This window comes from Platalea leucorodia, assembly GCF_965183815.1.
Source record: "Platalea leucorodia genome assembly, chromosome: 5".
In the NCBI taxonomy this organism is placed as follows: Eukaryota; Metazoa; Chordata; class Aves; order Pelecaniformes; family Threskiornithidae; genus Platalea; species Platalea leucorodia.
Genome location: NC_138827.1, coordinates 100,912,516 through 100,923,346, shown reverse-complemented (window position 1 = coordinate 100,923,346; position 10,831 = coordinate 100,912,516). Strand labels below are relative to the sequence as shown.

Genomic DNA, 10,831 nt, shown 5'->3' with positions numbered 1-10,831 from the left:
TCTTCGTTAGATCTTGCAAAAGAAATGCACCTTAAAAGGAGCCTGCTTGCAAAACAATCCCGGCAAGGCGTAATTTAGCTTTTAGGGAAGGGAGGTCAGGCTTTTTGGGGGTTTTTTTGGTTGGTTGCTGGCGGCCAGCACAACGAAGCGCTGAGCTCAAACTCCACCTTTCTGCCTCGAACCGGGAAGGATTTTTAGCAGGATCAGTTGGTTCGACGCGGCCGCGGTATCGTCTGTCGCAGCGCTGGGCTCGGCTCGCACGCGGGTCGCCCCGTTCTGCGCGGCCCCGGGGCAGCTCGCTGTCCCACCCCGCAGCTCCCCCGCCCCGCTGCCTTCGGGCTGTTTGTTAAACCCCTCTACAGCTTAAATCTGAATTTTGGTGAAAGCACGAAGGTGTTCCCAAGAGTCCTAAACACTTGCGCTGTTTGTGTGTTTATGGGCCCACCGCTCCTGGCCCGGCGGGCCGGTATTCCTGCGCCCACCGCGGGAACGGCGATCCCGAATTTGTCCCCTCGGCCTCTTGCCGGCCCGGCGATGCCGTGGCTGCGTGCGGCAAATGCAGGGCCTGGGACCGCGCTCTGGCAGCAGGGCTGCGCCTGGGCCGCGGGCAGCAGCGGGCGGGCGCCCACCCCAAAAAAAGAAAAAAAAAAGGGAGGGGAAAAAAAAGGAGGGGGGAAAAAAAAAAAGCAGCAGGGTGCAGTTACAGCCGGTGCGTGGTGGGGTGTGCAAACGCAAACACTGAATGCTTTAAAGAAAAAGAAACAATAAAAAAAAAGCCCCAAAGCAGCGCCCGGGCTTTCGCTCTGCCCCTGCTGGAAGCTCCAGGTGTTCACCTGCAAAATGTCATCATTTGTGGGGAAAAACCAGAAAAGTGCCCCAAAAAAGCCCCTGCGGCTTCCTGGGTAGTAGGGTAAATAGTTTATTTGATCTTATGCCAGGAACAGACCAGGAAAGTAACATGAACTGCTTTTATAAAACACTTCTAATATTGCTAAGAAGCAGGTCTATTACCAGAAAAATATTAAAGAGAACATGCCAGCATTATATTCTAGTTGTAGGATCATTTTTGTCTTCAATTAAAAAAATACCTTTGAGCTTAACAGTGTGAGGGCTCGCGCTTTTAGCCATTTGCCTGACGATCTGTGCCGTTCATCGGCCGGTTTTCTCAGGCGGGGCGGGAGGCCCCGGCGCCCTCGGCGGCGGGGTGGCTCCTTCTCGGCGGCGCGCAAGCGCGCGGCTGCACGGGCAGGAGGGCGGCGGGGTTTACAGTCGGTCGATGCGGTAACGCTGAGCCCCACACTGTCCGTTTAGTTAAATATAAAACCAAAAACTATAAGTTAAAATAACATTCAGATTGTATAGCACAGGCCGATGCTTTTTTTTTTTTTTTTTTTAAACAATATTTACAATATTACCCAGAGGCTAAGGTGGGAATAAAAGAGAAGTGTAAAAACCATAAAAAACTGCACCGATTTTGTAGCAAAATATCTGTACATTTAAAAACAGATTATCATATAACTACACATGATCCAAGAAAAAAACCAAACAAACGGGACCTTCACCAGTGGTTCACATAAGCACAACATAAAAGAAAAAGAAATTCAGTGGTTAAATACTATACAGTAAATTTTACAATTAACATATTGATGCAGTGAGACCAGGCAAGGTAAGCTGTAAGCAAAACGCATCTCGGCAAGTACAGATTTCTCTGCAGTCCAGTTCTTCACCTCGGAGAAGCTCGCGTACCCTGCCGGCACGAACGCGGCTTCGTCCTGCTGCCGCGGGACGCTGGTGCGCGCTGGCGGCCCGGGGGGCCGACGCACGTCGCCTCTCCCTTGTTAAGCTCTACAGATGTCACGTATCACCTGTAACCTACCGGGGTTTTTAGGCTGGGCTTCCCTTCGCTGCCCCAACGCTCCTCAGCAGGGAACCCGAATGGATTGTCCGAGGGCCTTGGAGTCGGAGCGGGGCAGGAGCCCCACGGAGCAGGGCACGGGAGGATTCTCTGCGCGAGTAACTGAACCCTAATACTGATTATTGAGATGTTAATACCTTAGTGCTAATGAATAAATACACCGTTACGCCGAAGCTGAAGGACATCGACGTGCCTTGGCCACCCTTCTCGTGCCGTGACTCGCAGCGCGGTTGCCCCCGGCGCCCCGTGCCTCAGCCCCGCGTTGCGCACCGCGGCCGTCGCCGCCGCCGGGAGCCGCGGGATCGGGCGCTAAACGTCGTGGGACCGCTGACGGACGTGGCGCCGCGTCCCAGCTACCGTGGTGCGGAGCCTGTGTGCGGGGGGAAAGGTACGGGTCTCCTCTCGGATTATTTCCGTGTTACAGAGAGAGAAAGCCCTTCAATGTCTTCCTTTTTAACAAAACAAAACAAAAGCCGTAAGTGCAGCTGAAGGCAAGGTTAAGCCCTCGGCCGACAGCAGAGGAACGCATTTAAAAGCAGAGCACGGCCAAGTATTACCTGTTTACAACCAGTGGGGATGCGGGTCAGGTCCGCAGGAGACCAGTCACTAAACTTTTATATAATCAAACGAAACTAAACACCCAAGAAAACAACACGTATTTTACATTTTGGTTAAAAATACTGAATAATGTATTGGTGTAAAAAGATACCCAATCAAATCAAGTCCTATTGCTTTGATTAATTTGAGCAGGTACTTCAATTTTAGGCACTTGTTAGCTACGGTTGAGTGGAGAGCCCATCGCTGACGTTCCTATGCATGTTCTAGGTCTTTGAGCCCTTTAGAAGGTCAAGTTTACTGTTCCCAAGGCTGTAAATGAGTGGCAGAACAGAGAGTTCCCAGGGACAAGGCATCGCTCAAGCACCCCCTTTCCTCGGCACCTGCAGGCCTCCCGCTCACATCGTTATTTCAGCACCGTTTGCAGAGCGCAAGTTCTGATCATCGAAGCGCCGCCGGACGCTTCTCCTCACCGCGTCGGCCCGTCGGTACGGCTGGTTTCTAAGATCTGCGGAGAGGAAAGCGGCGTTCGTAAAGACGCACGGCTCGCCCACGAGCACACACGCACGCACGCACACGCAGTCTAGACAAGGAAAAGTCCTGCTGGAAGCCAATCAAAGCAGCTTGTGTAGGGACAGGAGAAGGGACTTCAGCCCAAGGAGAGCAGAAGTGAGCAAATACCGACGTGCCCTTTTACTACGCACCCAAGCAGCAGGTAATACTGGTGAAACGCGCTGAAAATGCTGGTGAAACTAAATGGAGTTGTGCCGCCAAGGCAGCGTGAACGTCTCCCCGCCCACGGGCTGCTCCCGTTCGTTAACGTCGGTAAGGAAGGCAACGTCGACTGCAATCAGTCTGCTTACGTACGCCTTGGTCCTTCGCGCAGCCTCTCAAACCCTACCGCGAGCTGAAGGAGTTTCTAAAGCGGGGTGAAGCTCGCGGGAGACGTGTGCCCCAGGGTACAACGGGGCAAGCCTTCAGCCACCAAGGGGGGCCTATGCTCCCTACGTACCCGCTTATTTAAAAGAGGGTGCCCTGCGAAAAAGCAGCTGGGACGCTGCAGCCGGCTGGCAAAGCTCTGGCTGCCGCCCTGCCCCACTGCCACCATCTCGCCCGGCTGCAGAGATGCTTCGTTAGCTGAAGGCAGCGGGGCGGCCGCCCCCTCCCTCCTCCTCCTCGCCGGCAGCGAAGCCCGGCCCGGCCAACCCTGCTCCTGCTGCTGCTGCTGGGGAGGGGAGAGCTCTGGAGGGAAGAGGAGGGGATACTGAGCATGCGATGGATCCAACAGCGGAGAAAGCTGGAGATGGACATGTTGATGAAAGCTGGTGTTACATGTGCTGTTACACGTGTTACATGTGCTGTTACATGGGTTACGTGTGCGGCTACGATATAACGAGCACGCTTGGTACACCTGAAGACTTAATTCCAGTTTAAGTATTTCTCTCCTGGAAAACAAATTTGCAAACCCTCCCTCAAATTTCCTGGGTGACTTCTCTCTTGGTTTAAATACAACCCCCAAACTTGCCAGCTCTCGGTGTACCCCAGCAGAAGGTGCCTTTGCTCGAGGCCGCCCTCTCCCACCTCCACGCTGGGAGCTGCTGGTTGTCCATCTCTCCCGTCCCCTTCGGTGGCCGTAGCGGGGCCGAGATGGAGCAGCAGAACAACCAGGGAACTACGGGGCTGAAACAACCTGGGGACAAGGCTGCTATCTGGGGCGAAACTTGGAAGAGAACGGGCCAAAACGGAGCGAGTCTGAAGACGGTCACCAGCCCTGTGGATCCCCTGCGCCACGGGGGGCAATAAAGGGTCTCAGTCTCCACTGGCCCGAGGCTCTCACCAGTATTAGCCACATCTACCCACAGGCTGCCTGGCATACAGAGAGAGGAGGAAGCTAAGTAAAAAGTGATGCTTGCCAGCTCTGTGTATCCTCCACCACCGGTGTGCTAGAAGAAATCCTTACCCTCGAGTGAACATTTGGAAATTTAGTGATATTATTCTTCTTTAGGGCTAAACAGAAAAAAAAAAACAGAACAAAACAAAACACAAAATGATGGTTAAGTAAAAAATGGGATGGAAAATGAAGAGCAAGTCAATTCAGCGTTCAAAACTCCCAGGCACGTTCGCCAACAGAGCAAGAGGGGGTGAGGGCGAGGCTACGGGAGGAGGTTAGACACCGAGAGGAGAGGAGAGGAGAGGACAGGAGAGGAGAGGAGGGCCACCCTCGCCCCTCGCTAACCAAATTCCAAGCTGCTTTGAAGATTGGCTCCAGGAAGATAATACAGCAATTAACTCGACAGAGCAAATGACCGTTGAGCTGATTATAGTTCGCAATTTTATTAGAAGCATTCATAAAAATACATATCGCAAAAGTGAAACACTGTTGTCTTCTTAAGCCGCCGAGTCCTTAATTCAAGACAACAGTGTTAACAGACATGCGGGGTTAAACACACCCTCCTCACGCTTTACACCACACGATGTAAATCGCTCAGTTCCATGCCAAGCTTTTCATCGTCACCGTTTCTGCGGTTCTGGCAAATAACGGCGCCTTTCCCCAGCCCTGCTCCTTCCCACCCCCCCGGTTCGGGCACCGCTGCCGCTACCGAGCCCGGCCCCAGCACGGCACGGGGTCCCAGCGAACTGGAACTGGTTCGCGCTCAGTAAACACCTCTGATTTTATTTAGATGAAGTTGGCATGGAACTGAAAAAAGTTAAATATGGATGTGACCGAATGAGAAAAGATTTTATGCTGTTCATTTCATCCCGTATCTCACATGCAGACAAACATGCAGGTGCTGGTTAAAGCGTCTAAACCACACCACTCCTCGCAGAGGACGTACGTTATTACAGACAACCCTTCCAAGCCCGAAAGCAAACCCCAGGAAAGTCCCGCTCAGGTCATGCAGCCCGTAATTTTGCTTTGGCATACAGCTGACGTATTACATGCATTTTACAAAGGTAGACTGGCGTACAGAGGAAGGTCTGTAGGCCAGAAGAGATGCCATAGAAAAGCCAAGTGAGCTGTCACTTTTTGGCCGCGTTTGATCTCCTAAGCCTTGCGGACCGTAGGAAACCCGCACCGAATCTACCGCGACTTCCACCACTTGCTGTTCTATGGCATTTGTCGTGCGGGTGAGAGATGCCTTTGAAACGCAAGGATGGCCAAAAGCATCAAGCGCAAAGTCGATGGGATGGAATAAGAAGTTACCGAAACACAAGAACATGCAACAGAGGTGACATAAATACAACTTCGGTGGACGCTGGACATTACTATACACTCAACATTCACATGATCCTGGCTGAGATCCGTACAAATGGAGAAGTGTCAAAAATCTACAGCAACCTTTCTTTTTTCTAAGAGCATCAGATGTGAAAGAGGAATAGTTTAGTAATGGAATTCCTCAGTGAGAACAGGTTCGCAGAAAAACCGAGAGCCCCGCTTGGCGGTTCGAGCGGTAAAGGGCACAGTCTTCAGCACTGCATGGGAATAACAGCCAAACAGACAAACAGAGCCGTGAGAAGCGGATCTATCGCATTAGTACAGTGTTAGTGCTCGGTTACGGACACCCAGGGACGGTCGGACACGTTCCAACCAGCTGTCTAATCGCTGCGCTTCAGTGGGCTTTGGCAGCAAGGCAGTTGTAAGTCTTTGAAGAAGCAGTTCTTACGTGACATCGTTTTTCAACCGTTTTGAGAGGCTATTGCTAACCGTGCTCCAGAAAAGGGTGTGTTATCAGACAGGGCTCTGCTCCGGATCAGCAGGGCTTTTCTGTGCATCTGATCAGGCACTATCCAATTTAAAACGACACTTTCAACCATTTCCATACCATTGACAGAGACCTCATGGGCCGTATTCAAGTGACCTTGGTCCTGCCTGACTTTCTGTGCCTAACCTTCGTTATTACATGGCTTGAGGCCCTCAGAGACAGGCCCGTCCTGGGAAATCCGAGGCACAAGCCCATAGGAAATATTTAATTTGAGGCTGGCACTCGCTCCACTGAACTGCCTTTTGCATGTGGATGGTCTTCTGCCACACAATCTGTTTCTCCCACAGAGCAGGAGAACCACTTTACCAATTAAACAAGCTTCCAGGAGTCTGCAGGAGTTGCAGAAGCAGTAACAGATTAGATATTATAACGACTCTGCCCTTTAAATAAAGAATATTATCTTAGGAAGCTATTAATCAAGGTTAAAAGGAGTTGTGAAAGCTTCAAGCATTTCAGCCCTGTCATCTCATCGGGCAAAAATTCCCTGGCTTTCCTTAGCGAGCGGTAAAACAGCTCTCCTCCCCTCCTGCAGGAGAAACTCATGTGAAAAACATTCAGGAGCAGTAGCCAAGGAAATCCTGCCCAAAGACCTCTTTTTTGCACTTCTGTGCAATGGAAGCCAAGTACTGTAAAGCTACCGAAGGGTTAAAATCGTGTTCCTTTCACACCACGGGTGAAGAACGTGCAGTAAAATCAAAGTACTGCAATCAGAGCAGCTGTACAGATTAAAAATTGTTTGACTCCTGAGCAAAATGCAATTTAGAAGGCAGCTCTTTTTATCAGCAAATATTTGCACCAAAGTCCTGACCGTCTCTGGCTACGGCAGCGGGTTCTGCCCCTCGCCGTCCCTCTCCCTAGGCTGGGTCAGTGCAGACTTTGCCTACCAAACTGAGAAGCAGTAAAACTAGAAGCAGTTTAGGGTCATAAATCATTCAGGTTTGACTAAATGATTTGCTCTAACTGTGCAATAATGTGGTGCAATTACTGTTAGTACATTTTAATGAAAATGTAGGCTCTTAATAATGTTAAACATCCGTCGTTCATTCCATTTATGGGGGAAAAAAGGTTTCTGGGAAAGGTCTGCACAGCATGCACATCCCCACCGGAGCATCTGCTGAGATGAGGCACTGCACTGGCTACTCTAAAGATCAGAGACCGAGTACGTCCCCACATGCTGAAAGAGAAGAACTAAACCGGAGCGCGTCCCCGAGGCCCGCGCGCCCAGCACTGGCAGCGGCCACGCCAAGGCAGGCTACGGGGCCTTGTTCCGTACCGCTGGCAAAGGTTTCTATACCTGATTCACATCCCGTAAACGGTGCCCTAAGCTGTGCTCCAGTAACGCTTTTTTAAGAAGTACACGAAGCACTTACAATAGCTACTAGGCAGATACACATTTTCATCCTTTGTGAAAGGGCCTCTGAGATTACGGAACAAAAGGTGTTTACCTGTTATAATATCTTCAATAGCACCGTCCTTCCCTTCGTACACATGCCTGTTATCCTTGACTTGCCGCCGTCTGAGCTCTGCAATCAGCTCTTGCTGCTGTCTCTTCGTTTTATGTGAAGGAGACTGAAAGCAAAGAAGAGAGGACTTGTAAGGACCGACCTCCAGCGACCCTGCTTCTCTCTTCCCGAACGCGAAGCAATCGGCAAGCAGTAATTGCCACTTTTCTGCCCAGTTCTGCAAGACTGGGAGAACACACGCGTGCGGTTAGCTCACGGCCCATGGAGAGGACAGGCAGAGTCACAAGTTAACCTGGCTGCCAAGCTGCTTTTCTTTCTTACATTTGTAATCTACTTCCAAGCCTTCTCATCACTTGGAAGTGGAGCTCCAAGCTCTCACCTCTGAAAAGCATCAGGGGAACAGGGCGAACAGGCTTTCCTTCCGCGGGAAAAAGCTTGGCTGGGACTAAAGATCCCACCCACTGCTGTGGGAAGCAGCACCAGCCGACAAAGTGGCTGTTTGAGAGCCATGGGAAGCTTTCTCCAGCCAATCTAAAGTGTTACCTCAGGAAAAAAAAAAGAAACACCTCAGGAAAATTCCTATAAAACGGTAATGTGAGGCCGGGGCCTGCTGCCATGCTCTGACGGGGGAGGATCCGGGTGATCGCTCCCTGTCCCTGTACGCGACGGGAGGCTCTGCACGCTGGGCACCAGTGAGGTTTTAACAGAATCAAGGCCAGAGCAGAACAAAGTTTAGCTAACGGCAATGTGGACGAGATGACTTCTCTCTTCAGTTCTTCTTAATTTTACAGACTTCAAAGTGACAGAACCATACACTTGTATTCTCTTAGCTTGTTTTGTTTCCCTCCCCGTAAGGAGAGAACTTCCAGTGACCCTATTTAGAGGCAACTGTAAGTTGGACAACTGAAGTTCTTATACAGAGCTGAGGTTTCTGAACTACCAGGAAAAACACATGAACATGAGGGCTCCTGCCTGTAAGAGATATCTGTTTCATACCTTTTGGTCCTGTTGCTCCATCAATGCTTCTTGCTCCATAAGTTTTTCCATTAAGGCCTGTTCCTGCTTTTTTCTCAACTCATTCTCTTCTTCTGCTTGCTATTTATCACAAAAAAAGCACAGGTTAGAGCTTCCAGTTGCTGGAGGGAACCTAAATATTACAAATGAGGAACACGATCACTTGCTACCGTGGGGCTTTCCAAGGAAGCAAGCTCAGGTGGAGCAATTTAGCTGCCTCTGAACACAGTCGGAAAAAAGTGGGCTGGGAGAGACCTTCCCTAGGTCGCACAAACCATCCCATCCTCTCCCAGTCCCAAAAGACGTGTATTCAGGGTTAAAGGTGCAAGCTGCAGCCGCCCAGACATGACATTTCTGAAGATTCCTCCAGCGTCTCAGATAGCCGTGTTGTCTTTCAGCCCTGAAAATAATCCCAAAACAACTATTTGCGCTGCCCCGAGCTGGCGCTGCCGTGCTGTCGGGGATGGCTCACGTTGCGTCAGAGCTAGAGGGAGCCACGAGCTGTTCGGTTGGGCCCCCCGAATCGGGCTCAGAGGGACAGAAGAGAAGAGGAGGATGCTCCTGTTTACCTTGTAGGCCTTCACAAACCGGACAAACACTGGGAAAAAGACCGAGGGGGGTGTCGTCTTGGGATTCTCCCCAAAGTACTTCACAGCATCATCAAAGGCATCCTACAAAAAGCAGATTTACTGCATTGCACTTATTTCAAGATAAAGTCACCATCCATAACTCCAGTATTCAGTGTAAAGGGTCTAGATTTCCTCTAGAAACCCTTGGCTCAGACCACCACGTCTACATCTAGCACGTGGACTCGGGAACAAATCCACAACATTGCTGCACCTTCTCCTCCCTGCTGCGTCTATAAAAGCACATCCTTTGCAGTGACATGCTGCTATTCACCCCCTCACCAAACCCCAAGAATAAAGAAATACCTGGGCTATTTTGGCGTCATCCTGCAGTTTCTTTAGCTTCCCTTCGTTGCTCTGAATGAACTCCTTCAGCATCGTGTTGTGGTCATGCATGGTGTACTCGCGCTTCGTCAGATCCAGACCCCTCTGCAGCTCCTTCACATCCAAGAGGACGTTTTCAAGAGACACTAGGAAATAAAAACGCTGCATTGCTCCTGGTCCGCAAGCACACAAACCCACAGCTTGAACAATTCCCCACCAAGAAATGCCCCCACAGCCCATGTGCGGTGTGCCGTGAAGTCCCTCGGGTGGCACACGTGCCACCACCACTGGCCAGGCACAGGAGGGAGACAGTACCTGCAGCAGCCTTCTCCACGTAATGAAGTTCGTTGTAAAAGAGGGAGACGTGTTGGTACTTCTCCTTGACCACATTAGAAATATAGTGCAGCAGGGTCTGCTTTCGGTCTGTTGACTTTGTTTCTAGGAGCTGGGGAGAGAAGGCAAAGAGGTTGCTGGGTGGAGGTGCAGCAGGCCCCAAGCAAAGTGACTCAACCGGTGCTCGCCTCTCCCTGGTGGCTCTCCATCTGATAGGGATGGCTGTAAAAGCTCATTTAAGTGTTTAGCAGGTGGTTTTCAAGCTGTGGTCTGCGGAGCCTCTGAGGACACGTGCCTTCTCCTAAGTGCCCCCCCAAAACAACAATAAGCAAAGCAAACTCACGCCGCCTGGCAGGGAGCGCCTTCCCCGCTGCCGCCCTGCCTTCACCGGCTGGGAAGCACCGACCGGGTGCCCCAGCAGCCACCCGCCGTGTATGTGAAATGCGGTCCCACCTGCGCCCCACGAGGCACCTCTGCTTGACTTACCAGGTCCAAACTCTGTAGCTTAAATCCATACACAGCTCCTCGTTTACTGCTGTTCATGTAGTTTCCAAGAGCCAAGATTATCTGCCAGGATGAAACAGAGCAGAGCATGAATTTTCAGGACAAATGCACATTGCTTTAGAAACCTCTGGAAGGAGAGCTGGTATGTCAGCATCCACGTACAGTTTCAGTACACGTAAGGGGATGCACCCGTCGGTGACGGAGCTATTGAACGTGTCTAAAATCAGACCTACCTCCAGTATTTTCTTAAGCTTTTGGGATGACTTTATTGACACAGATGCAGCTATTATGGCGTGAAGTTGCTGCAGGTAAACACAGGAAGAGCTTTGGTTA

General features: G+C 50.9%; 1 protein-coding gene across 1 annotated transcript in view; it reads right to left on the bottom strand.

Annotated features, from left to right (window-relative positions):
- Window positions 1-1,010: 1,010 nt before the first annotated feature.
- FMNL2 (formin like 2) overlaps window positions 1,011-10,831 on the bottom strand; it is a gene marked incomplete at its 5' end in the record, with an annotated part of 71,533 nt that continues 61,712 nt past the window's right edge. Inside the window, 8 exons of the mRNA XM_082311736.1 lie at window positions 1,011-2,978; window positions 7,680-7,803; window positions 8,694-8,792; window positions 9,281-9,382; window positions 9,644-9,807; window positions 9,977-10,106; window positions 10,481-10,561; window positions 10,732-10,800. Coding sequence (XP_082167862.1) covers window positions 2,869-2,978; window positions 7,680-7,803; window positions 8,694-8,792; window positions 9,281-9,382; window positions 9,644-9,807; window positions 9,977-10,106; window positions 10,481-10,561; window positions 10,732-10,800 — 879 coding nt within the window. The 3' untranslated portion in view covers window positions 1,011-2,868. The remainder of the gene's footprint in view (window positions 2,979-7,679; window positions 7,804-8,693; window positions 8,793-9,280; window positions 9,383-9,643; window positions 9,808-9,976; window positions 10,107-10,480; window positions 10,562-10,731; window positions 10,801-10,831) is intronic.